The sequence below is a fragment of the Acanthaster planci genome, linkage group LG16 (assembly GCF_054643075.1).
Source record: "Acanthaster planci isolate LZ-2023a linkage group LG16, COTS_SCS, whole genome shotgun sequence".
Taxonomy (NCBI): Eukaryota; Metazoa; Echinodermata; class Asteroidea; order Valvatida; family Acanthasteridae; genus Acanthaster; species Acanthaster planci.
The window spans coordinates 11,030,751-11,057,644 of record NC_141792.1 but is presented as its reverse complement, the minus strand read 5'-3'; the positions used below and the strand labels follow the sequence as shown (position 1 = coordinate 11,057,644).

General features: G+C 44.0%; 1 protein-coding gene and 1 long non-coding RNA gene across 6 annotated transcripts; one reads left to right on the top strand and one right to left on the bottom strand.

The window, feature by feature from the left end:
* The first annotated feature begins 520 nt into the window (after window positions 1-520).
* LOC147796493 (uncharacterized) lies at window positions 521-23,165 on the top strand. 4 transcript variants are annotated; one of them, XR_015428037.1, is made up of 3 exons: window positions 521-979; window positions 22,538-22,696; window positions 23,028-23,165. It is a non-coding gene; the product is annotated as an uncharacterized LOC147796493 (long non-coding RNA). The 4 variants fall into 4 exon arrangements; XR_015428036.1 differs by lacking the exon at window positions 521-979 and adding an exon at window positions 12,917-14,138; XR_015428035.1 differs by lacking the exon at window positions 521-979 and adding an exon at window positions 21,961-22,087.
* LOC110979201 (uncharacterized) lies at window positions 18,767-23,143 on the bottom strand. Of its 2 annotated transcripts, XM_022234801.2 has the most exons (4): window positions 23,002-23,143; window positions 22,517-22,612; window positions 21,337-21,424; window positions 18,767-20,941 (listed from the first exon to the last, which is right to left on the bottom strand). In XM_022234801.2, the coding sequence occupies exons 1-4, from the start codon at window positions 23,038-23,040 to the stop codon at window positions 19,797-19,799; spliced, it is 1,368 nt and encodes a 455-aa protein (XP_022090493.2). In that variant the 5' UTR covers window positions 23,041-23,143; the 3' UTR covers window positions 18,767-19,796. The 2 variants fall into 2 exon arrangements, with proteins under 2 accessions (XP_022090493.2, XP_087003597.1); XM_087147471.1 differs by lacking the exons at window positions 22,517-22,612; window positions 23,002-23,143 and adding an exon at window positions 21,640-22,056.
* Window positions 23,166-26,894: the final 3,729 nt, after the last annotated feature.

Genomic DNA, 26,894 nt, shown 5'->3' with positions numbered 1-26,894 from the left:
TTGACCCATTTTTCCAATCAATTCTGAAAACTTCGCAAAATTGCCAACTAAATTTTATTCGCGGCTGACAGATTGGGGAAAAACGGAGGAATTCGATTCTGCTCTGTATACCAGGCAAGATGTGGGACGGAGGGGTACCCCCCTTACCTGTCCAAACCGTATACACACTCTAGACTATTGTTAACTAACACATCCCCCCTAGAAGTCTGTAAAGAATTCCTGAGATTCCGATTAAACAATGACCAACACAAAGGCGGGGGGGGGGTTCTCTCCGTCCCATATCTTGCTTCAAATGCTGCTCTGTTTAATCACAGAGCTACAAACCCAAAGTGGAGATTCTCTCATTCGTATGGGCGAGGGCGCGTCCGACTTAAAACCACCTCCTCCCCGTTGTCGATTGTACAAGAGAACAAAAGAGGTTTTGCACATGCTTTGAGCCGTAAGTTGAATTCCATCGATTGTCCAGCGTTGGTTCTAGCTATGTACATCTGCATGTACATAAAAGCTTCAGTCTTGGCCCAATTCGTTAATTGAGTTATCTTCAGGTGGGTGCATGACTATTTTTTGTTCTTCATTCACATGCAAGGTGCACGCCTAGAGAAGTCACACACAGAGACATGCAGTCGGCCCTATCTCGTGGATAGTACTAGGGTGTTGTCTGCTTTTAATACCTCACAAATCCACATGATGCACATGGATTCATATTTATAGCTAGCTGCGGAAAATGTGCCAGAGGCAAGTTAGCAAAATGCTGTCGATGTGACTGTACGGCCGGAAGTGTGGACTCTGTACATCACCGAGCAAAGTTTTGTCGAGGGGCTCGTTTGGGAGACATAGGCTAGTTCACTGTCTCTTCAAACGAAAACAACGCTCACAGCCTTAGAATTACGCGCTTATTCATCGAAGTCCGGAGTCGGCCACTGTAGAAAATTATTCCGTTTTGGAAATACGTGCTTTTGGAATGTGGAAGTTTTGATCGGTAAGTTTCTAAACTATTAAAGTTTTTTAATTTATGCATAAATTGTTATAATAAAAATGGTTAAATATGAAACTGAGGTTGAACTGAAAGTAACTAAAAATGACGAAAAATGGTAAAATAAAACGAAAGAAATGTGTTTAAAAATGAACAAGACGCATTGAAATTATAATTGAGATGAAAGGAGTGTTTCATTTTTTATGAAAATCTGTTATCGCAACATAGGATATTGGCTCGGCAAATCGAAAACATCAGAGATATATGTAACATCAACCCGTAGAACGTCTACAGGGTTTTTGAATACGTAACTGTCCCAGAGCGTTTTTCGCTTGATGTAATAATTCGATGTCACCGCTGCGCGTGCGATTTGCGTGTTTTCCAAGTTAAGTTTGATGAAGACTGACCGTTTTAAAGAATGTACAGTTAACTCTACATTAATTCTTAAAAAAAGAATTCTTGAGAATAATCGGCACTTTTCCGAATAAGGTAACGTCACATGATTGGTTGAATCCAATCGGTCAAAATATTGTGCTGATAACACAGGATAGCTGTTTCACACCTAATCAGGGATGTAGACATGTTTCACAGGGAACAACGTTAGTGCAAATATTTTTGACATGTCATCTTTGTTCAAGTCAAAAAGCAGGTACGACTGGGATAAGTGTAGTATTAAGCACCCCCCCAGCCACCACTCATCCACCCGGTACCCGTCTACCTGCTACTGCGTTGCGTACTGATGACGAACCGCAGGAACCAATCGAATCAGTCGCACTTTTCTCACACTTCTCTCCGAGGTGTGTCGTATTTCCAGCCGTCCCTGGCAGATCAGGAGCCGGGGATTAAACTTTACACTCTCGGGTATGAGATCAGCCGCTGCTCTCTCCCATCATTTTTGAGAGGTTAATCTCCTTGGGATTTGGAAGGGGCGTCCTTGTCAGCTAGTGGAGTAGTCTTTATTAAAGACGCCTGTGTCCAAAATTAGATCCCATTATTGTTTGTCCGGTGGTCCGATTAACCATTTTGACAAGAGTGTGAAAGAGGGGTACCATTGAAGGATGTTAGCGTTGCCATGAGAACACAGAATGTGCTCCAATGGTTGAAAAAGAATACATGTAATAGTTAATTACCCATTCAGTTGAGTTGTATTATCAAATTTCACGGGAAATATAAACCTTAATAAAATCGAATTATATCAAACAAGGAAAACACGAGAAAAGTGCCAAGTACCCGCCTCTTCGAAAGCTTCCTTTAAGGATGGGAACGGATTAAACTCGAAGAACGTGTACAAAAAACCGTCAATGAGAAAAACGGACTTTCGGATAGATACCAAAATTTCAACAGTGTCGCTGCTGAATGCAGAAAAAAAACCCAGAAAAAATTTATTTCTGAAATTTCGGGATAACACACACAACGTGATGTTGCTCACGTAGACAGCGATTTCTTGCCCACGTGCGAAAGTACCCACCAAATGCTTGCCGAGCACGCACCGTGCACTCACAATACCTTCCCGCGCCAGACCCACGGTAGTACCGGGGCACGTCCGGGCCTCTGCCCCCAGGCAAAGACGCTCGTGTCATGGGGTCACCCTCCAAACCCCCCCTCTAGCCGAATTACTGCCGGGCCCTCCGATTGGGTTTAATTGGTGCCGGCCCTTCCACCCTCTACCCTTCCAAAATCCGCTGTTCCCACGCCCTCCGAGTCGTCTGGACCGCAGGCTTTCCAAAAAGGTGTTTTCGTTTGCGGTTTTCAGAGGGAAAAAGAGGCGAGACCCCCGGTTGAGACACAACAAATACTAAAGCTCCACTCGTCAGACATCAATCATTTTTCTCCTCCGTATCCATCCCGAGCCCAGCTCGAGAGTACCGCCGATAACTGACGTTTATGAATGATGGATGTTGTGCCGTATCATTGGAAACACCGTTTACTTCAGCGCCACCAACCATGCAACGGTCTCTCCAGTTCTTAAACAAAGCTTATTCTATTCAGACAAGACGAGACTAGTTACGGGCGAAATGAGAAATGCAGACCAACTGACAGACAGGCAAAACAATGCATTTTCATGTTGTCACAGTTATATAGCAAACAAAACCGGTGGGCGCGAACAAAAACAACTGGGAACCACCTGTGGTTTTCGTTTAAAAGGTCGTCAAGCTGCGCCCTTTTGCATTCAACACAGGCAAACCAAAGTTTGCAAACACCCCGATGTGAAATGTTGCACCGAATCGTGACCGAGTCTGTTGAGAAATGATGTCTGCAGTTTTGAGCGAACAGACACTCCGTGGGCTCGGATTTAAATCTCATTTCAGTCGGGTTGCCTCCGCTTAAAGGGTCTCGAAATAACTCTAAACATTGTTCAGATGTTTATTCCTGTGTGAATCTAGCTTTTTCTTTGAGTTTTTGTTTTATTCAAGTGCGATTCCTGAGATCTGAATTGGAATCCTGAACAAATTAAAGCCCCAAAGTTTACCTCACAACAACTAAGCCGGTTGTTCATTAAGGTTGCACCCGAAACGAGCTGTTGGCACTTAATTGTATTCAAAAAAATACAAGGGAAAAAAATGACAATGGAAAAACCTTGACGGTGAGCCACATGTAGCATCGAACAAGAAAACACCCACTCAAATTAATAAAATGATATCGAAATTAGCTAAAAACAACAAAAAATGATATGGATTGCTCAAAATGGAGAAACTGTATCGAGGGGATCGGTAATTTCAAATTTTCGAAAAAAGGCCTACTCTGTAATAATTTAAAAGAATTACTGTCAAGTGCTAGCCCTTTAAAAGTTGCTCTGTGTTCCTATCTCTATGCTCTATGTGAGTCTGCAAGTTCTTGGTTTCCATATTTTACCCCGTGACACAATCGAGTTGGGGAAAACAGACATGACTCATTGTGTGTACATAGTTGGTCACGTTGCTTTGGGCAGGGTACCTTACCAATACCAACCAAGGCATTATAGTGTGTGAAGCCTACATCATGGGCGGTTATAGAACAGTATGTGATTTTGAAAACTAACAAAAAGGGCGGTCGCACAGTCACAGTAAAGAAAGGAGGAGAGAGGAAAAGGCCTCCTTATAGTTTCGATTCGCCAACCGCAGCTCAGACACTCAGAAAAGAATTAAATGAAAACCCTCCCACGAGTCCCAGAATAAAAGGGTTTTATTTTTTCTACGTTAGAGGCCTCGTTCAGTAGACAGTAGGATCTTTTGGTCGATTTCATTTCCCTCGCTTAAAAAAAACCTGTAAAAAGCTCCCAAATGTAGCCTCACCCTCGGTAAAAAGCTCCCAAATGTAGCCCCACCCTCAGAAAGGCCATCAAGGAATACATGAAAAAAATGGCCAATTTTTGCACCCCTCTAAAGAATAAGTTTGTTGTTGATCCGCCCTTGGTTCAAGTGGCAGAAGAGAGTACGGTAGTCAACCTAGCGACGGTCGCAGAATGCGAGAACGGTGGAAACCCCTCATGATTACAATCCTGCATTATGAGCTTTGGCATAGAACAAATCCAAAATGTTGCTTGTCGAAACTTCGAAAGGTGGTAGCCTGTAAGAAGGGAAGTAAACTAGTCAGTTTCGTGTTTGACAGAACTTGTGCAACGAAATACAAATGACCAGCAACAGACCGCAGACTCGTCGGACGAGACAGAAAGTCCATTGTTTTTCACTGTCAACGGTGCACTCTCGCTTTCCTTGGCCTCAAAAGAGATGCCAAGTTTAAAAGGAATCTGTGCGGTACTCCGTCACTCACACCCTCGGGAGTTTCGATAGGGCATTCCGGATCACGCCCGATCGTGCACTGCAGCCCGACCTGTCCAAAATAATGGCGCTGGCGTATTTGACAAGAACACAGGGCCGGAGCAAAAGCTGACGTGACGAGGTGAAAACAACCCCTTTTTAGCGATCACCGTCTGGCCTTCAAATCTGGGCATTAATCACATTGGTATGAAAAACACTGCCCCCACGGGTTATCCAGGTTCAACTCGTCGGCCTACTTGTAAAACCGTGGGGCCCACGCAGCAACAGAAGTCAGAGAGTGGAGAATTTGAAGCAGGCAATGGTAGGTATTCTGTCTGCAGATTCGACCAAAAAAATTGAGCCAAGAGCAACAGACGATATCGGAAATAATCAAACCATGAAGACATGGAAAACACATTGAACCAGACTGCAGAAAAGTAGACCGGAAGTCTTCCTATCTTTGCACGAATAGTACACGGCATTGTGGACGGAAGATTTTGTAAAATTTTCACACGAGAGTAATTTAATAAAATTATGAGGCCGACTTTGCAATTTGTCCAAACACACTGGGAAATATATTAAGACTTTAAGAATTAACGCAATTAAGTTGGTCCGGTAACTATTACCGCGAGCACTGAGAGGGTCTTCAGGAAGAGATGAAAGGCCTGTATTGTTTTACGGCGAAGCTATAATTTACTACCGGAATTCTGTAATTCATTCAGGTAGTCATATAGATTAAGAAACCAATGATGGCTGCAGGCCTAAACCCCACAGTTTATTTGACGTGGGGTGCTTTACTTTACACTGAGTTTGGGCAAGACTCGGCGCAGACTTCTTGAGGAGGAAAACTTGTGGCCGTTCATTATTTTGCAATAAAACTGTCTTAAGAACAAAAATAGGCCTAAAGCCAAAAACATAAACGCAATTAAGTTAGCGACTTTTTGATAATGCGCATATACCATTGACATCTTATTTCTTTAAACAGTAATTGCTTCGCAGCGACGCCTGATGATGTGTAATGCGCGTAATCGCTTGTTATGAATGTCACATTCTTGTTCGATTACCTGCCATCGGCCGCACGGCTTGCAGTTTCTTCCCTGCAAATTAGATTCGAATCTCGAGGCGGCCGAGCAACGAAAACCTCACGCTCCACCGACACGCTGCGCAAGTTTCAAAAGGACGCCACGCAGCCGGCGCACGGTTGACGCGCAGCGACCGCAGAGCGACTCACCTTGGGGACCAAAGTTATATTTAGAAGTTATTTTCGACGGTTATTTTCGCATTAAAGTCTGTCAACTTTCGGAATTAGTCATACGGCATCTGGTGAAGTTGCTACACGCTGACGGAATTCTTGGGAAAATGTTGCTCACTGGTCATTTTTGGCAGAGCTCTACGACTTCTGCTTTGGGTCGGGATAATTGACGTGGATATTGTTATTTCAACAGAACAGTGAAACTATTGTTTCTGCGTAAATTTGGTGGTAAAATAATTGGTCCAGTGACCAACAGATTTCGAATTCGAAGACTTTAACGCCTTTTTGACTGCAAGCTATAACCAATGTAAGACCTTATTCTGAGTATCACTCAGTACACTCCCACCTATGCAACCAAAGTAGCGATTATGAAAAAATTTAAGTGCATAATTGAGACCGATCCTACAGCAACAAAATACCGTATCCCCCTCCGTCCTTCCGTTGAAATAAGCAGCAATAGTACCCAGCGGTCGGAACCAAATTGATCTATTTATTCGATACGTTTTTACAATTTGCGAGTTTCACTCGAGTCGACTGGAATAAGTTTTTACTCTTTGGGATTTAGAGAGTCCAGCGTCAAACTTTACAAGTGTTTGCTCGTGTACCCTCGTCACGGCACACACTTAACTAGTACATGTACGTGCGCCAACACGCGTGCATACGCCTAAACGGATGGACGGTCTCAGTCCATCTGATAACAACCGCCTTCGATTGACACCCCCCCCCCCCAATAAAAGATGGGGGAAAAGCCAGAACAAGAAATTGATTGTCCCTCTCCGCTGCAAAGTAATGAGGACTTGTTATTCGGGTGCCGACTTGAAAAATGGCGCCTAATCTGCGGGGTGTATATTTCTTTCCTGCTTTATTGCTTTTTTTTTTTGCTGTTGGGGTCGACGTGGTACTCAAGATTCTCCTGTTTATTGTCATGGATAAGTGGCTGGAACAATCGCTGCTACTGTCTCCCTCGTTCAACGGCACACCGAGAAATGCTTCGCTGAAAGGAGCCTCGCCTCTGCTTTTCCCTGGAGCTATTTTGCGGTGTGTGGGCGCATTTGTTTTCTTACTCGAGATAACTATTAGAATCGGCGTGCTTGGTTGGGTTTTGTCCAAGTGGGAAAAACTCTTCTCGTGGAATACATCAAAAAGGCCCGAAGGACAGAATACGCTCAGGATTCTTGAAGTCTCCTCGTGTTCGTTCAATTTAACAGCAAGAAGAAAGCTCTTAATTTGTTCTGAATTCTTTGCATGCGGTACAATTTACAGTACTACAAAAGCATCCCAGTTGAGCTGTAGACTGCATCTCTTCTCAAGTTAAGTAGTCGATATTAGGTGTTAAAACTGTTGATAATAGCAGTCAATGAAATTTTTGAAGACCTCCTCAGGCCTGAGAAATGGAGCAATGTAGGAGGAAGGCACTTCAGAAGAGAAAACATTCATTCATTTCCGATGAATCGTGTGCTTGGTGCGGAGCTGGTGAAGCCATGTGTATTCAACTTAAGCGCGGGAGTTCTGACACCGGCCGCAAATGTGACGGGGGCGCTGTTCACTTTCTACGGTGGCGTGCAACGGTTGAAAGCGAAAGTGGGTCCTATCGAAACTCCTTAAGGATGCGATGGGGTTTCTTAGGAACGCACATTCGGATGGGAATCATTTTGATGATAGCAGCTAGGTTATATACATGTACATGTAGTTTGATACGGTTCAACTATCTTGAACGTTGGACGGCAATCTCTGTCAACATTGGCGAGGTAGACAGCACAAAATAATTACATGTATATTATTTATAACAGAAACTCAAGCTCAAGATAAGCAAGGCCGCTGTAAAATGCACAGATAACCTGGAATTAACATGTATTGGATAAAGCATTACTCTATGGACTTAACTTACTAGCAACCTTTAAACTTAATACAAATTTGGGGACAATTGTCAAAGGCAACGTTAATCATTTTTTGTTTGAAGTACCTGACTGTAGGTGCAAGCCGTGAAGCCCCAGTTTAAATCTCAGCTAATTCCTCCGACAATCCCCTCACATCCAGTGTTACATCCAGAATTTAATAGCTACCTGAAAGGCTGGGCACCGCCGGGCAAAGGTTGGCACAATCGAGATAATAAACTGTCGGAATTATCATCGAGATATATCAATTTGGAATGCGGCTGTAAAGTTAACCAGGATCGGCTTCCCACCGTATTGGCTGAACTGTCCAGCAACGAATGGAGATAACCCATTCCTGTCTGTTGACCTTATATTGATTTTTTTTAAAGGTAACTTTTTTATGATCACTCAAAGTGCGCACTGGCCTTTATTCGGGTCTTTTTCGAAACGTCAAAGAAGGGATTTGAAGAAAAGTCCTAGTTTTGTGTGCAGTTTAACGACTGTTTTAAACCTAGTTGCGGAGACCGGTGACCTGTAACATCCTCGAAGGGACGCCATAAAGTCGGGTAGGGAGCTCGATTGCGAGACGGCCAGTTCTTGAGTTTGTACATCTCACCACAAGCTCTGGTAAACCACTTCAATGCTACACTTGTTTAATATTAGCCACTCGATCCAACCAGATCGAGGCTCTGCGATTCAAAAATCTAACTCCCAAATTGAAACCCATTCGCATATAAAATTCAATTATCAAACTTAAATCAAGTACAAACATAACTACGTTCAAGGAGAGCCATTTCCGATCGTGTTCCTTGAATCTGTCTTTTAGTCAATGTAATTTTTAAAAATGGGGTGCTGCCAGATTGTTTGGGAATCCAGGCCTCCCCTTTTTCTTTTTTAATGTGGCGTACAACATTAGGTTTTGTAATGAATTTTACTTTACATTAATTTTCTACTCTCAGACTCTGAAAAGAAAGAGTTTACCTTGCTGTCAATTTAGTATTTCTAACTTGTACCTAATTTCATTCAATTTCAAACGTTACACTCAGTTTGAATACGGCACTCAGTAGCTCTTACTCGACTGAAAATTTAGCACTAAATTCAAAAGCTATAACTGATTTCAGAACTGGTTTCAAAATCAGTAGCATTTAATCTGAAACCTACTGTCGCTCCATGAGAAGTTATTCTGAATAATAGCACCCAATTTGATCTATAACGTGGTTCGAAATCAGGCATCCCGTTTGAAAAACCAGATCCCCATTTCAAAATCGTTCAAAGGTTAAACACTTGCTTTAAAGTAATTCTAGAAACTTAATTCATTTTGGGCAAAGACTATAACAGCAGCAATTTCATCTCACGGAATTCTATACAAAAAATGTATTTCATGTGCAGTCTATTGCTTACTCTTCGTGTACATGTATCCTCTTTGGTAACTCTCTATTAAGAATAGCGAATGGGAATCCACTGTAAATCAGAAACAGTAGTCGGAGTGCCCCTTTTGACAAAATACATGTAATGCCATACAAGCTGTGCTCGGCCCAGCTATTTCAAGCATGTGCTTTGTAAGCCACCGTAGAACTTAGTCAAAACAAACCACCATCGCGATGGATCGGTGCGTGACGGTTGTGCACTGTTGACACTTCGATATTTTGGCACCAAGCGGCACTTGAAAACATCCAACTATTTATTTGCATAGGGCAGAATTATTCGATCAGGTTGACGATAACAGGCTCACGTCCCTCTAAAGTGCACTATGATATAGAGCAGATTCGGGCATACCTCGGGGAAAGATATCAAATTATTGCCATTTTTTTTCTCGCTTGAGTGGGTGGTAAATTCATCATTACTTTCGGAAGAACCAAGTTCACAATCACAATCTGTAATGATGTTCCTTTTTGAAATTTGAAATCTAAGCCCCAACGAAAGCAGGAAAAAATTGTCAAACCAAGAATCAGAACATAGCATAGTTGGTGATAATCATATTACAATCGAAGTAGAAGACTTGGAATTCCTCGACTGCTAGCTAGATTTCGTTATAAGGAACAGGCCAAGGAATTTCAACAGGTTTATTTTGATGCAGTGACTAGAAGGGACGGAATTGTGAAACTATTCCAGAATTCCCTCATAAGAATCTCCTTGTCAGAATTTCACCACGTGACTGAGACAGCGACAGTAACCTGGTCCTGTAGAAGCTCGACTCAGTAGTCTTGTCAGAGTCGACCCATATGTTGCCCAAACTGCAGACTTTGGAAATGCTTGTATGAGCTCGAGTTGAACCAAGAGAGGGCCCAATTTCCTTAGCAACGCAGGCTCCTTTGGTACGACTGCACTTCGCTGGTTCACGAACGACTCGTGAAATGCACGCGTATACGGTTGCTTCGCTTACAACCCAATGAGTAATCCCGACCAAAATGGCTCTTTTCAATCGATGAGGGGGCGCTTCTGCTCGAGGCGGATAAGACGCGAGATCATTGTTTTGTTCTTCCTGAAGTGGCGGTTCAGACTGTACAGGGACAACGCCTTGCACCACGAAGCAGGGCCAGCTTGCAGATCCGAAATAACAGAGCTGAGTCAGGCCATGATTCTAACTGTGCTTCCTTGCGAGTCGCCGTATCCTGGGTTTGCCCCGGTAATATCAAGTTACTGGTGGTACATTTTTTGGAAAAAAAAAACCGACAGTGCAGTTTACAACGCGATGGGAAAAACTTTCACGTCACTGAATTTATAACAGAGACTGCACTTAAACTCAGGCCTCAAGAAAGCTGTTCCGCAATCTTTTCAACGAGGCTTCCCTATTTTAAAAATCAACCTGCTGCAGTTCTAAAGCAACACCTGGACCGCCCAAAAAGTACTGCCCCAAATAACCAGTTGCTATTAGTTTTGGAACTTGTTTGTGAACAACAATCGAGATTCACAAATGAATGCGTTTCATAACCTTTTTTTTTTCAAAGTGAGATAATTAATTTGTCCCTTAGTTCATTTTACGCCCCTCCCCCCCTGCAGAGAACAGAGCTTGCCAGATGTGCAATCCTTTTCATGTTAATCTTTTTTTGTCACCTTGGGAGGCCGTACCCTACAAAGCCGCCCCCGGTTTTTTTTTTCAGTAAAAGGGGTTACAAATTGAAATCAGGCGCCTCTTTGATCCGCCGCGAACATAAAAATTAGCAACAGGTAAGCCGAAATTGGGTTCACGCCACCTGCGATGCACGCAAACAATCACGGGAGATGTAATTACTGTTTTATTGGCCAGTCGTTCTGCTTGATCAGTGGCCAGTAAAAAAAAACCGGGTTTTTTTTCTTGAGAGGAAGCCTTTGCAGTGTTGTCTGCAGTGTTCCCTTTTTCCCCAAACTAATTTAAATCTCGCAAGATTATTGTGAGCTTTTGTATTCTGCACTAATCCGTAGTTTTGTGCATATTTCAAATTCATGTATAGAAGCGTTGTACAGCGCGGTGGTTACTAGTAAACAAACGCCTCTACAATGTACAAGTCCAATCCTACTTAAGCATGATGGATAGGTCTGTTCCATTCATGTGATCCAAAAATATCAAAAATTCTCCGCTCTCCGAGATAATGACCGTATAAATCAAAGTAGAGGTTGCATAATGCTACCCTTTTCTTTTCTGTTCTGTCTTGGGGTTTCGATCGAAGACTTGTCTCTTGGACAATATTCCATTTGTCAGTATATAGGCCAACCTGGAACTTCGACAACCCGACTTTCGAAGCATTCGATCCTCGGGTAAATGGAGAAGTAACTGTTCGATTCTTCGCCCACCCCATCCATACTGTCACAAAATACATGCACTTAGATATACTCGATTGAAAATTATTCTGACGTGCAGTGCATGCCGCATGTCAAGCTTAGAAATTCATTGGAAAATACAGGAGCCAGCCCAATAAAGAGACACATTTACCCTACTCGTCTTCTCTGCTGTTTCTTTCTCTCAACTGTTTATTTAATAACATTTAGACAAGCACTACCACCCAGGAAAGAAAAAATGTATATGTCCTGCTCTTACATTCAGGTTTTACCTCAGTTTATCCCCTTGCCCCCCACCGTTTCGCGAATATGCTCGACCCATCGATGTAGTTTATTAGCATGCCTCCATAAAACTAAGCAGCCCTCCTCAGAGAAAATTCTTTGAAATTGCAAAACAATATCGACAAATGTTTAGATGAAGGGGAAAAACTGAAAGACAGGCGCCGACTCTCCCCTTTCGGTCAAAATAACCGAGACGTAGCGCAATTATCATTGTCAGTCGCTCAACTAAAACCTGGTGCTCTGCTTCACCGCTGCCCAAAAGAGACAAAAGGGTTATAGGTGTTTCGGGTTTTTACAACGTACTGCACCGTTCTGCAAAATACTCACACACCACTGAAACTCTCGACTGACTGTCTCTGGTCTTTTATGGCGTCCCAGGTATCAAAAGGGCAGAAAATATCGATATGTCATGGACAGATCGGGTCTTTCCCACAGGAATTTGTTCTTTTTGTACGTCTTTTATTCCATTTTCCGGACGAACTCGCTCTGAGCTTTCAGCACCCTCCAGTTCCGGGGCGAAAATTGATAGAGACCAATCGAACACAGTCTCAAGACCAACGCATTCAAACTGGTTACATTTCGATGTGTTTTTCTAAGCTATCATTTGTTCTTCTCTGCAGCGTGGCAGTACCTTGAACAACTTTGTTCATGTAGTTCCAACCATGGCTTAAGGGAAAGAATGTTGTTGTTGACATGTTTTAATTATCGGTTCTTCCGTTTTGTAAAGCCTTGGCCCTCTCTTGTTTCGAAACGTCAAAGCTGGATCCTTCACTTCTGAACAAAAACCAACAAGTGCAGCACATGGCGCCATATTCTTGTTATCAGACAATATCACATAGGTCATTAAACTTCTCCAGGTGTTTTTTTTCCTTTAATCTGATGAACCATGTATTAACAACCACTGTAATATTTGATTAAGCGTCAGAAGTATGCCATTTTATCTGTTTTAGCCGATAAGTGCTTAATAGCAGAAAAACCCTTGAAGATTTTGCAACCAAGCATAAGAAGTATATAAACGTATAGGTTAAGCATCGTGAAATGTTCATATCTCTTTGTTTTTGTTGTTGTTTGTTGTGTTTTGGTTTGGTTTGGTACAGATTGTTTTGGTTTTTTCTGTTGTCCAAGTTCGACAGTGAAGCCAAATTCAGTTCTAATCTCTTCGTGCGTGTGGTTGGGAAAACCCGGGCACTCTGGCGACAACACGACCGGTGCGTGGCAGCTCAGAAATGTTGCAATCGGGGATTTTTCTGTCATCATGCCTTTTACACGACAAATTTCCCAGAAGGCAGACAATACACTAATTGAGGACAACTCCAACAGGTTTTTTCTTAAACGTTGTGGTACTGAGTCATGCTGGCTTATCAATAGCACGTGAGGATAGTTACCAACTCGGAAAGGAAAGCCAAATGTTTAGGATAACTCCAAGCTGAGATCATAATTTTAACACACCGCAACTGTTTCTTTTTAGAACCTGGAAATTTCCGGTGCCGCTGTCTGAAAAAGGAGGATTTCCACGGAAAGGATTTTGTCCAGCTCTCTTAATTCGTGAGACAGCAGAATTGCGCCGCTCTGTTTTGTCAATGTTTTGAGAGGCTGTACTAGCAACTCTGGCCATTTTTCCAAACCTGGCTTTGACTCCCCAACTGCAGCTCCATCCCTTGCTCATGACTCACTTTCAAACGTTCGTGGGTGATGGAACTGAAGGAAACCACTCCGGAGTTTGGCTTCACGAGAAACTAACTTCAAAACAGATGAAGCCTGATTCTGATCAACAAACAAAGCCCAGGTCTTAACAACCCTCCGTCGACAACATTTCCTCGTTTCTCAAAACGCTAACCGTCCTGAATCCTCCTATTTTAATACGGCTTCGCACACACCCTAGGAGTTAGGGTTAATTGATAAACGGCAAATGATGCATTCATTTGCCAGGACGATTTGTTCTTTTGGCATACTGTTCATGGTGGCAACAAGAAATGTCCGTCGTAAACCTTTTGCCAAAACTGTTGGGAACTTGGTGATTTATGCAGCCCCGTCATTCATTGAGATGGGGACTGGAGCGCTGGAGGGGAACCGTGGAGAAATGGGAGAGAGAAAAACGGAGCACGGTATGGTCGGCACTGGCCCCCTTCGGGCCTTGGGTACCATGGAATTGGGACTGAAATAAACAGAGCTAATGAACTAGGCACAGGTTGTTTTGAGCACGGTGTGATGCAGGGTCATTGACCCACAGGCCGCCGGCATGAATAGAGACAATCACGAGAATGGTGAGTGGTATTTGTCATTTTGTAGGAACTGAACGTGGTCTACTCTAAACATGTTCTTCCTAGTTCAAAATATTCATGTTTACGACTTCTCTTACCTCTTCTTCGGTAACATCATATTCCAAAATTGTTTCGTTTTTAGACCATTCAGAATTCTAGGTCAATTCCATATGAATCTCTTGCATTATGAACTTCTTTGAAAGCCGGTTCAGTTGTGAGAAACATTCTGTGTTAGAATCATTCACGAATTCTTCACAGTTGAGGCAAAGTATAGGCAGGTGCATGAGCGGTCAGAATCTTGTTATGCATAAATTAACTGAATATCAACAAGTTACCAATGAGTGAGTTAATTTAATGTACTGATGAGGTCTACTGAAAAGGTAATTTACCAAGAACACACGATTAGCAAATCAAAATGCTGACTGGTGGGACCAGTCCGGCAAATACAGATAACAGAAAGGTTACGATGGCCAGAGTGCAGCACTTCACACATGGCCAATGCAGCAAATCTGCCAGATTTTCAAACTACTGCCCGGGTTTTCTCGAAACTGGCTGGCGGACGCGTTTATCATCGGGCAATCAATCAAGTCGGAGGAAAAAAAGAGACCGTATTGCGTTAAAAAAAAATCGCATCACACGCTCACGGCAAGTGAGAAGTCAAAGAGAGAAAACTGTAGTGTTGAAATTTTCCAGAATTCCGAGCGAGCCGGAGGGGCTAGGGAACTGTTGGGTGGGAGAACCCTTGCGGATCGAGAGGTTAAGTGGGTACCATTCGGGCCGGTCTCTTGGCCTCATAAAATCTGGGAGTAAATCTGCCAAAATCACACACTTTTGAGTAAACAGTCGTGTTAATTACCAACCGAAGGTCTCTGGTCGATTCTCTTTCCTTTTTTCATGGGTCGCTTTTTATGATCGTCTTTTTCTTTACTATGTTTTGGGTTCAACCTGGTTGACCGTTGGACCAAAGAATACAAGCAGCGCAAAGGATTTGACCCTACCAATGAAAGATTTGTTGCTTGCGTTTTTCCTCCCTCCAGCTAGCGGTTTTCAAGTTTTTCTTAAACCTCTAACGTGAAGCTATTTTTTTTCTCAAATTGCAAGGAGAGCCGAAAAGTTCCGCTTTAATGAAACCTTCTCCTAAAATTTTGTCCCTTTTTGAGACTTCTTGTGATTTAAGAAAAAGTTGTACTTCCTGCCGTTCATTTCCTCTGTGTGGGTGTCGCCGGTAAGCATGCAAGGTGTCTACGACAAAATGTTCTCATAGCTTTCTATTCCTATCCGCCTCAAGCACCCCCTCATCGGTTGAAAAGAACCATGTTGGTCGGAACTGTTCATTTCATCGTCAGCGATGCGACCGTGACGCGTGCACTTCGTAGTCGTTCGTGAACCAGCGAAGTTGCAGGTCCGACCAAAGGAGCCCCCGTTGCTAAGAAAATTGTGTCCTCTATTGGTTCAGTTCGGGGCTCGTTCGAGGAGCATTTTGGTACAAATTTGAACTATAAACAAATATGATTGTGCTGGTTCTAGGTGTAATCGAAAGTGGAGCTATACTCGATTAAAATCAGACAGGAAGAGCATTTAGCCCCTTCATTATGGGAGCGTTTTTTAAACGAGTGGATTCGGGTTAGACTTCAGTTTCGCTGGTTCTTGTCAGAGCTTGATCATGTGGTTTCGAACGCTGCTTCAAAATGGCTGGAACCAGCGAAACCAAAGTCTAAGCCTTTCAAAAAAGGCAAGGGCGTTCGGGAATGGAGCACGCATGCGAATCGACGAATGCCCGCGCTGATGGGACAGACCTCTAGCGCGAAGTTTGCTGTTTCCGAATGATCTCAGACGCGCTTCGTTTTGGGCATGCGCTGTTGGAGTACTAAACTGGCTCACTAGCTCTCTTGGATGCGACGTTCACTGTCACAATCGCATTTTTGTTGACTAAATAATGATTTTGCTTTCAAACATTAGAAAATTAAAATTCAGATTTGAATTTAGCCAGTATCTTCGTACCGAAACCCGTTGGTTCAACGCCCAATCAAACAGAACTGATGTTCTGTTTAACATACAAATCCCAAAACAATGGGCTCCAGTTTGAAACTTTGAATGTAATTACAGAAGCACGTAGCGACGAGGCTTTCTAAATTCCTGGACCCATATCGCGGTGAATTACAGCCCTCATTAAATCCATGAAGTTCAAAAGCCAAGATCGCGTTTCCAAACACATACCGGCCTTTAGGAGGCGCTGAGTGCCTGCTGGGACTCACGGCGGTTGATTTAAGGGCCCGCTGCGTCGTCTTCGCCACTCGAAACTAAAATAGAAGACTTAAACCGACACCGTCTTCGGGAGACATTTGGAGCGATTTGAAGGGTTGCGTGCCAGCGCAGCCCGCGAGATGGGAGTGTGTCTCTGTAAATTCCTTACGGACGACCAGTTATGTTGGCAAATTCACAACATAATTCAGCTTTATTCCTCGTGCTCTCGTTTCCAAATAGCAAATTTAAATTGTTAGTGTTCGGCACCATACAAAATGCACCGCTGCGTCTGTAGGCTATGTAAGTTCACGTGGATCATTACAACATCCACCGTCACACAAGTCCTCATCAGAACGCCTACCCGTACGTACTTTTTAATTTTACTCCCCCTACCGAAAAAACAACGCAACTGATGGAAATTTCCCGTCCGTGATCCAAATTAATATTGGTGTGTCACAGTCTGCATTACAAGGAGTGCGTCAGAAAGGGAGAAAGCAAAGACCTCGGATACTATAAGGCGTGTTATTAACCTGTTCGGGATATGGTCTCTTGTATTTCATGGGAACTCGGGTTAAACACAGGTTGCGATTTACATCAACGTATGTCACAAACGAATTCTTGTCATTTCGCAACCATGTTCTTATCATACTGTTGTGATAACACACTGCACAGCTTATGCAACATTTCAGGGTTGTTCATTCGCTGCCCATTCAGCTGACATGAATATTCATGACAAAGTTCGTTGACAGAGTCCCCTTTTCCCCTTGTGTAAACACGCACAGCTGATTTTTCCACCCCACTTCAGATATGTAAATGCAACCGTAATAAATGGGAGCGCCAATGAACCACCTGTGAAACACCTGGTATGAAGGGGCGTATACGAACGAGGCTCAAACGGCGAACAACTCGTGACTTAACTTGGCCTGTTTGCTGGTTTGCCCAGTCAGTTTATTCTTCAACGACGTTTCCCTTATTGACAAAATGAAAATATTCAGTTTTGTTTTTGAAAGTTTGAACCCATCACGGATCCATCTCGATGTTAGATTATTTTCCCCTGTGGCAATTTGTGGGCCGTTAAAGTTGTCATCGACAAATACTTAATTGGCGCTTCGTGTAAGCGGTGCCGGCCATACGCAGCCATTTTCACTTCACTATTGGCGTGACAAATGGATTGATTTATAAACGAGCAGAACTTTGGGGAATACGTTTTCAAGTGGGAAAGGTCGCGGAGCCTCTTAAAATTCAGAGTCGCTCCGATCAAAGTTGTACTGTATGGTAAGTGCAACCTAAAAAACTTATGACACCGGGGCAGATACAAGAGGGCGCACTTCTTTTTTGTAGCCGTCCAGTTGCGATTACGTAATCTTTTACGGTTCTTAAGGGAAAGTATTACGCAAAAAAATATAAAATTAAGGAAAATGCCATCTGTTTGACTTGAACGGTGTTTTTTTTTTCAATTTTATTTTCTCAAACTGGAACTGTGTGAGCTTGATTGTGACTTCAAACTGACGACGGTTTCATTCGCATTTCAGTGGGGCTATTGTCAATGGTATCAACATTGAAATAATGAATCATGTTTTTCTTAGTTGACTGATCTCTCGCTGACATTTGTTATCGTGGTTTTGACGAGACAAAGCGCAGACTCAGTCATTTCCCCGTTCCGACTTGTTCAACTAACACGGCTGATTGCATTCCTGACGTCATCGCTTGTTATGAAACCTCTTATGATTGGGATAAAGGATGCGACCCCCAGAAGTTTACCACCAAAAATCAATACATTATAATTTACCATTGTCCTGAGGCCCGGTGGTGGGTTGAGAGTCACTGAGCTGATTCGACAGAAATAAATCCCTCTGAAACAGGTACCGAGCTTGTCAAGACTTGTTCCACCAACGCCTTTTTTTTGGCTGCGTATCTATGGACGAGTGGTGTTGTTATTTACCCAAGTGTTGGCACGCGACGAAGTTCACGCCACGTCATGAGCAAAGTTCGCCGTGCGCACGAACCGGAGACAATGGGACGGAAGGCGAATTCCCACGGTCGGCCAAGGTTGTGCAACAAGGTAGTTTTCCCTATACATGCAATTTTGGCGCAGACTACAAGTCAGGACACGCTTTCACCTTGACTGTTTTTCCCGTTTGCATTTCGTGTACTTTTCATTTTGGGCAGTGGTACTTCTTATCGAATGTTACAGTTTCGTAAAAATAAAATGCTGTGCACGCAAGGTGCATGTATAAAATAAACATAGGTGTCTATGAATCAACTGTTCATGGCTTTTTGGAAGGTGAATTTTTCGGGAGAATACAAATTTGGAGGATGTCCTTGCTCGAATCTTATGTCTTCCCAAATAATATTGTTGAAATAACATCACTAAAAGGCGAAATACGTACTTTTTGAAACACTTTATTTTTATGCTTTGCATAACCACCTCACGAAAAACACACAAAACACAAATTATAGTCCACACAACAAACGAGCACTCCAACTAAATCTGAATTTTCTTCGTGTTTTCAAACACACTAAGAAAAGGATAAGAGCAGGCTGGATTCTCCAATCTGCCGACTCATCTCATTAGTTTAATAAATACCCCCGAAAATTCAGGCAGAAATAGGTCTGATTTCAAAAATAACAATCCATTGCAAAATAACTTTATCATTGTAGGAAAATACGATCTGATTTTAGTATATCACAAAATATATACAACAAAAATAGCTCCTAAACTGTTCCCAATGGAAGACTAATCATAATTTAATATGCAAAGTGAAAAAAATGGTATTGCCGCTTGAACGGACAAGCAAAATGGCAGACCACATTTACAAATACATGCATCACAAGAGTTCTGATTGAACAGGCGATCAGAATCACGAGCACGCCAATTTGCTGTTTTGCCAGATGCAAAACGGGGTTCATCGTGCCATGCCCCTCCCCTAAAACCCTGCCAACAGAAAGTTATGTGACTCCAAACGAGCAGCTGGACACGCCATCATTCTATTTGTGACAAACTTCGAACACAAGTACCAAGGACAAAGAAACGAAGGCCAACATTTAAACTGAACTGTTGGAATTTCATTTTGGTTTTGAAATTGGTATACGTGACCAGCACGGGCGCTTCACAATAGCGCGCCTCCAAGAGTTTGCAACGCGTTGGCCCATCACAATGTGCGAAATCTGTCGACCCAATGCGCGTTACGAAAGGTCGACAGGTAAACCCATTGCATAATAAATGTCAAAGCCTCTTGAAATTTGTGAATAAAAAACAGTCAAACTTTACTCTTCATCACCTGCATTTTTTGTAAAATACGTCAACAAGAACCTGACACAATGTTATTTTGAACATCAGAAAAAAAAATAATACATGTATTGAAGAACAGATTGTAAAACAAAATTACTCATCACACACAGTTTTCACAAATTCATCTACCACGGTCTCCAAACTGGATCAGTGTCCCCTGAGGCTTCGGTGCTTACAGCAAACACCCCTGGAAATCGAATGGGATGGCGCATCTGCTCTGTTGGGTGCTTAGCCTGCGTGGCCATCCCGGGCGGCGAGACTTTGGCGTTGAAGGGGAGGGAGAAGGTAAACGGTGGTGCCAGAGCGGTTGGTGCGACAGCTCCCGCATGCGGCGAGACGAGCTGAGCAGCCGGCGGAGGTATGGCCGTCCACACTGCCGGCTGGCCGGTGGCGACCGTAGAGGGCGCTGTGAGCGAAGCTTTGGGAGTTGGCGTGGATGCGGTCGACGCCCTTGGGCTGGTATCGCCACTGTCTGTGCCCCGGGGTGAAGTCGTCGCGGCGACGGTGTTGGAGCTGGCGAAGGAGAAGCCGAGGGAAGGAGTCGCGTCCTTCCCTGGTTCTTGGGCGTAGACGGGTATGAGATGTGTGGGTACTTGACCGCCTGGAAGGGACTGGCTAGGGAGGATAAGAGTGATCATATTGGCCGCCGGTTGCACGGCTTGCGGTGCTGATTCTCTGGGTAGATTCTGGGCAGCCATCACAGGCAGTTTGACCTCTGACCCTGACAGTTCGGGTTTTGACGCGGAGGATGAGTCGCCGCCGGCACCCTTCACCGGAGACGGCCGCTGACTTTGAAGTTGAGGTGCATGCGGACCGAGCACCTGGGAACCGCCCCCAGTCCTGGTCCCCTCCACGGCCGGAGAGGTCATGAAGGTCGCTTGGTGCGACACCGGACCACCGCTGGACAGCGGCGGAGTCGGAAAGCAGACCTGCAACGGCGGTGTCTGGTGATGATGGACGGCTGCAGAGATCGGCGCGGTCGAGCTGGCAGCGTTTACGACCACCAGCCCCCGATTGGACGTTGGCGACGACGGCTGTACCTGGCCGGTCCCCGGGGACTGCATCTGGCCGTTGCTTACCCCGGCATACCTAGCCGGCTGCCGCTGCTGATTGGTACTCGTGCACAGCCCAGCCAGGTGACCGATGAGGCGTGCACGCACCTCCGGGTTCTCCTCCATTGCACTGCCCAGATAACGAGACACCTCCCCCATACATTCAGCGAAGCCTGTCCGGTACTGGGTCATGACAGAAGGATCCGTCTCAAAGGAAGCTGTTTCAAGTGAACGCGACAAAAAAACCTCATCAATCGCTTAATCATTACTTCAATGAGTACAAATGCGTCTCAAATGTCTCATCAATTTTATCGCTACAATAGTGTCATTAAAACCATAGTGGCGTCTCGGGAAAGTAAATAATAGCGATTGAGGCGATAATCGACACCCACTGGGCGCGGTTTAATGAAATGAGACTTAATCGCAGGGAAATTCGATACCCGCATGGCCTCATTACATTACAGGTTGATCCACTGAGATTCACGAGCCGTCGACTGCAAGGGGTCTTCCTAAAAATCCCTGTATTTGATGTGATGCATCAAATTCAGGGACGTCGACTTTACTTTGACCGGAGCAATTAACCTGTCAATGAAAGCGAACCTTGCCACCATACCTTTGACTTGCTCACGCTGGACGTTCCTCAGGTAGCGGACAGTCATTTCCAAGATGTCCGCCTTCTCTAGTTTGGAATGGCGGGAATTCTATGGAAAAAGAAACCCGAAATTACTTTTCGCTAAAAGGGCGGGAAAAGGGTTGTCTAGAGCGTTAAACTAAGGGCAACGCATGACAACTTGTCTAGATTCATAACAGTCAGTGTCCTGCTCAAGCCATGGAGGAAGGAGGGGATGCTCAAACTTGGGCTGGAAAATCCCACACTTCTGTTGATAAATCAAATCAATGGGCAACGAAACCTTGCCTCGATCGCCTCACAGAAGTTGACGATACGTTTATCGATTAAGGCCACCACAAACACAAGGCTATGAAAATCGATTCCATAGCAATTCGTCTTTTATACCAGCCGTCTCCTTTCGCAGGAATCGATCTGCAGCCGATTTACGGCAGTCTCGCTATTCACATAAAGTCATAACTTATTTTGGGCTCTGATGCAAGAGCGAGGGGGAAATCCAGTGACGTGTCAATCGTGGATTATTCATGAGTGACGTAGCCTGAATAATTCATGCTATTATCGTCACCCTCGTAAATAAAAGATATCGTGAATACCGCTCACTGTAGACAAGTCGGTTCTTGCGTCGTGCACAGCGTTTGCTTACCGCGTGTTTATTTACAAAGCAAGTAATGTCCATATTGGGACAATTCCGAGCAATAAACGGGTTGGAGGATCGCAATCATCGAGGAAAAAGGAAGTAAATGCACGCCGATTGGCCTTATTGTTGCAAAACTGTGCATAGCTTTATGCCTTTTATGCGGACAGGGAAACGAAAGCTCTGAGTGCCTTTATAGAATGCTTTTCTTCCTTGTTGCAAGAATGAGCTCGTGTGTTGTGTACCGAAAAAGAATGACTGAACGCATTACAAGACAGTGAATTGCGCAATCCCTTGAATACCTCATTTCACGAGCAAGCTTTAGAATCTAATAGCTTGCCAACACACAAAATGAACGGTCGAATCATCACCTTCTCCTGTCAAGTCCTCCGTTTGGAAACACCAAATCGTGGTAAACTTCATCAATTTGGTAGACATCGTTAGTATTGAATGGTTTCTGAAGCAAACGTCCTCTGGTTGCAAATCGCCAACAGGATTAAAAAAACGCTATTTGGCCTAATGTAAACTTACGTTTTTATTTATCCCATCCAGAACCAGCGCCTTAAGCTGCTGCAAACTCTCGTTGATTCTCGCACGACGTCGCTTTTCCATCGCAGGCTTCGAGGCCTAAGGGGTGAACGTTTCATATGAGTGATGCAAGTGATGAAAATGTAAAATCACGGAAACGGGACTGAAAACTTGTACCTGAAGGTTGGCAATACTTTCTATAATTTTTTTTTTGTTAACGTCATTAACTCCAAAAAAAGGGAAAAACAAAAAACTTAAAACTAAAAAGGGAAATTATGAGTTACCAACCAATAAGAACATAACCACACAGTAAAACAAATCTTGAAAAGAGAATGCACTTTTTGTTAACCTAAAAAGCTACAGTCACTTTTCAGGTCGCTAAAACCACATGATTAATATTAAAATAAAAACTGTACATAATCCAAGTGAAACAATAATCGATTAATGCAATTAGCTACCGATTATGCAATTGGTAAAAAAAAAATCACCTTCATTGTTTGTTTCTCCATGTCAGCACTTGTCATCATTTCGTCCGGCCGTGCCAGCTGAGCAAAAGGAAGACCACTGAGTCCACCTGTATCGGAATGTTGATGAGCTTTTTAGCGCACGCTCCCAACACTGTAGCACCTGATCGCCGAATTACCAACCGGCTGCCGACCGACCTTTGCTTGCTCAGTAATCATCGGCTGCACGCTCCGCTGACTCAGTTGACAGTCCCTGTGCAAACCCGTGCCCCATGCATAGGAATGGCGTTCGGCAGTGTCGGGTTCTTTTCTCTGTTTATTTTTTTCTTTTGACTAATACCTCCGCGCTTCCCGGTCGTGTGAATCCCCCAGTGGAAGATTTCCCACCAATCTTTTCCCCCTTTGGTCCAATAGACACATCGAAAACAATGGCGTCTTGGGGGCCCCTTTGTATCCGCCTTCAACTCGCGACTGAGCCGGCCCGATTGGCTGAAGTTAATGGCGACCATTATCTGGAGGCACAAGCCCATTGGCTGACGGACTGAGCGACGTCATCCAGGCGTGGGGTAATTACACTGACAGTTGACCCGATTTTGTTGTTACGACCGGTGAGAATGTGCCCGCCAAGCACTAGCAGGGCACGTGCCGCGTCTTTTGTTTATCACCGGGCAGCTAACGTGTGGACAAACGTGGGAAAACCACGCCCCCGAAGAACCGTAGGTGCACCGGCCAGGTAACAGGTAGTAAACAAGTGGCGCGCCGCTGCCATACGGAGTTCGACTCCCGCAGTCCCACTGCTGGGGTTTGTCCCAGTTTAAAGGAAAGAGAAGAGGGGAAATACGTGGAGCAGCGGACTGCCACTAGACATCCGAGGCCGGGACGTCGTCTTTTGTGGAAAATCTTAAACGGCCAGAGGGTTTGCCTGCGACGAGGCTCACGACGCCGTGTTTTGTCCCTTCTCGTACCCGTCCTGAGCTTGTGCCGCTGGGCTAAAAGGAGTAAATGGCACCCCTAGCGTCGGCAGAAATAGCTACACACTATCAAAATGCTATTTACATACCGATAAACAACGCGTAGTGGTGTACATTTCTTTTTAACAGACGCGAAACTGGTCCTAGTCTGGCGCGTTTGCCTGCTAGGCATCAACTTAATGCTTTTAGCCCGAGCTTACCAAAGTTTCACCTGGTACTCTTTAAACGCCAAACTGAGTGCGAGCCAGTTGCCAAGGCAACGTCACGCACCGGCAAATCGTGAGCAGGTCTTTCCCCAGTTTTCAATTAAATGAAGCCGGTAATTGCTTTTTTCGCTGGTAATTATTAACTCATTTTCGTGTCACAGCCGATTTGGTCAAACCTGCGTGTCGTCCGATTTTGTCCACGTTGTTTTTCACAGACTGTCATCTATTTGACCTGACCACGTCCTCAGAGAACATCGAGACCGGGTTGCGCATTCAAGGTTCGGATTAAAAAAATTTTGCATCTTACTTGATGTTTTGTGGCACTATCATACTTACTATTGCGTTAAAAACTTCTAAGTAAGGTAGTTAAAAAACAGTTGAAGCCTGAGACGGAGCCGAAGTCGAGTACTGGAAAACGGCACAATGTCCACCTTGATATCGATGATACGAGCGAAACTGCCCACAGCGCATTAACGTCCCAGAGCCCGCCATGCCTGCCATAGCTCTCTCTCGATCACTGGTGAGGGGGCACTGGTGCCCAGAGGCCGTTTTAATGCCGAGGACACATTTATCATAATGTGAGACCGACTGATTAAAACCACCAGCTCTCATGAAATTCTGTCTTTTTTGGTCGTGTGTTATTATTAGTACTGTGGTCAAAGCTTAAATCAGCTTCAAACTATGTCACTTTGCGTGACATTCACAGGATTTCTGGCTATTTCTCTTTGGGTGTACAGCAATTTGAAAACCTGGCTCTCGGGAAAAGGGAAATGTTTTCCCGAATTGTGCACCTCAAACTAATTCCGTTTGTATACGAGCCGGTCAAAAGAAATACGCGAGAAAAACGATGCTGAAACAACCCGAAATAAGCCTCACAAATTCAACCTAACTTGTGGAGAGTAATTGTAACTGCCAGAAAAAGGAGCATAGCTAAGTCGGACCAGTAAAAAAATTATTATTTCCAAATCGTCGACCGAAACTTTATTAGGCTTACTTGAAAAAATGCCATTCGTATCAAGGTTTTTCACATCCAGAAAAGGCGCGAAACGGTTACGGTGCGATCGCATAACGTCACGTTCACAACCGTGTTATTGCTCAACAATTGCTCAACGATACAAGATGGAGTGAAATAATGTACAAAAATAAGAATCGTTTTGAAATGTTCAAAAGCCATACAGACGGGAATAAAGGGGGGAAAAAGACGAGTGTGTGGGAAAAGCAGCACAGGTAGATATCCCACGCTATTAAAGGTATGCTGCTCCGCATCCCGGGACGAAATTAACAACAATACCCACTCTGGTTCAAGTGTTAAAACCTTTTGTCATAATTCCAACAATGCACACGCACACAAAAATCCCCCGGTGAACTTTTCTTTTACACCAGGAGCGAAAGCGAGTGAGAGAGAGAGAGAGAAAAAAATACACGTGCAACCTTTCTTTTTGACGGGACGCGATCAAAGAAAAGTCAGCGTTTTTGTGTGTATTTGCCTCGCTTTTGGCTCTTTATTACTTTTTGTCCCCTTTTCACCGTGGGAGTTTCTCTTTCGTTTCTGACATTTTTCCCACGCTGTGAGGATCGGTCCAGACCGTGCAGCGCCGCTGAAGTTCCGCGGCGTTGGACCCGAAGAAGTGGGGCTTCGTCAGGCGTGCTTGTGGTTGCACTCTGACAGTAAACACAGCTTCGACAAGAATGACATCATTCTAAAAACATTTAACCTCTCATAAGCATCTTCTTTTTTTTTTTTTTTTAGAAATTACTCATTTTCGAAAGAGATTGGTTATATTTACTTATTTTGTCAAAAACCTGACACTACATGTGGCCTCTTCATGACACCCGTAAACGCATACAAAGATTTCGTTCAGGTTTATTGAAGGTGCGGCGATATTTTCTTCTTGTTTCGTTGGCTGTTTTTCTTTTCTTTTTCAATTTTGTTGGTTGTTAAGCTGAATTTTGAATACACAATCGGAATGGATGACGTAACGATTAAGAACTTCATGAGGACAGAAAGTTTGGTATTTAACAATGCCTTATAATGACTAGAACTTTCTCAATTCAGTGTGGAAATGGAACATACGGGGATTCGGGTGGGAATAACTGGGATAGTAATGCCTGCACTGGCAAAATTATTGCAAGATTGCATTTAAAAGTTTACAAACTTCCTCACACATAGTTTTCCTTCACAACTTTTAGGTAACAAGTTAAATCGCGATTAATATTTCAGGCAACGTTTTCGGCTTTTCAGAAATTGCAGGGGCTGGAGCTAGCCGTAGAAGAATTTTTTTTTTAATTTAAAAGATACGATACCTGCTTTGAAAAGAATGAGGGAGGGTTTCGATTGTGATCGCCAAGAGATTAGCTTTTGTGTACCCAGAACTTGACAAAAAGAGAGGGAAAAAAGTTTGTGTATTTAATGAGATGACTGGCCGCGGAAAGCTGAGCGAAGGTAGGTTCCCACGGTGTGCCCGGCTTGTTTGGTTCAGATTACGGCTGTCTGCACCTGTCGTGACTGCCCTTCAGTTCCACATTCAGGCCGAACCACCTGGATCAGCCATGCGTGAATCGGCTCCTTTGTCATGCAGATACCAGGTGTACATGTACACGTACGCGCTTCCAACGCCGTGCTGCGTTGTTTGGTTGGCCCGGGTGCAGCCGCATCATCAGGAAATGCAGAGCATCGCAACGCACTGAGGCTTTGCAGGAAGAAAAGACACCATGGAATTTTTTTCGTTATCTGCGCTTG

Excerpts from the sequence above, each read along its gene's own strand:
- LOC110979201 (XM_022234801.2), bottom strand. The coding sequence starts at position 23,040 with ATGATGACAAGTGCTGACATGGAGAAACAAACAATGAAG. Across the intron at positions 22,613-23,001 it reads TGGAGAAACAAACAATGAAG|GCCTCGAAGCCTGCGATGGA; the intron begins GTGATTTTTTTT and ends TTCACCCCTTAG. Across the intron at positions 21,425-22,516 it reads TGGATGGGATAAATAAAAAC|AATTCCCGCCATTCCAAACT; the intron begins GTAAGTTTACAT and ends CTTTTTCCATAG.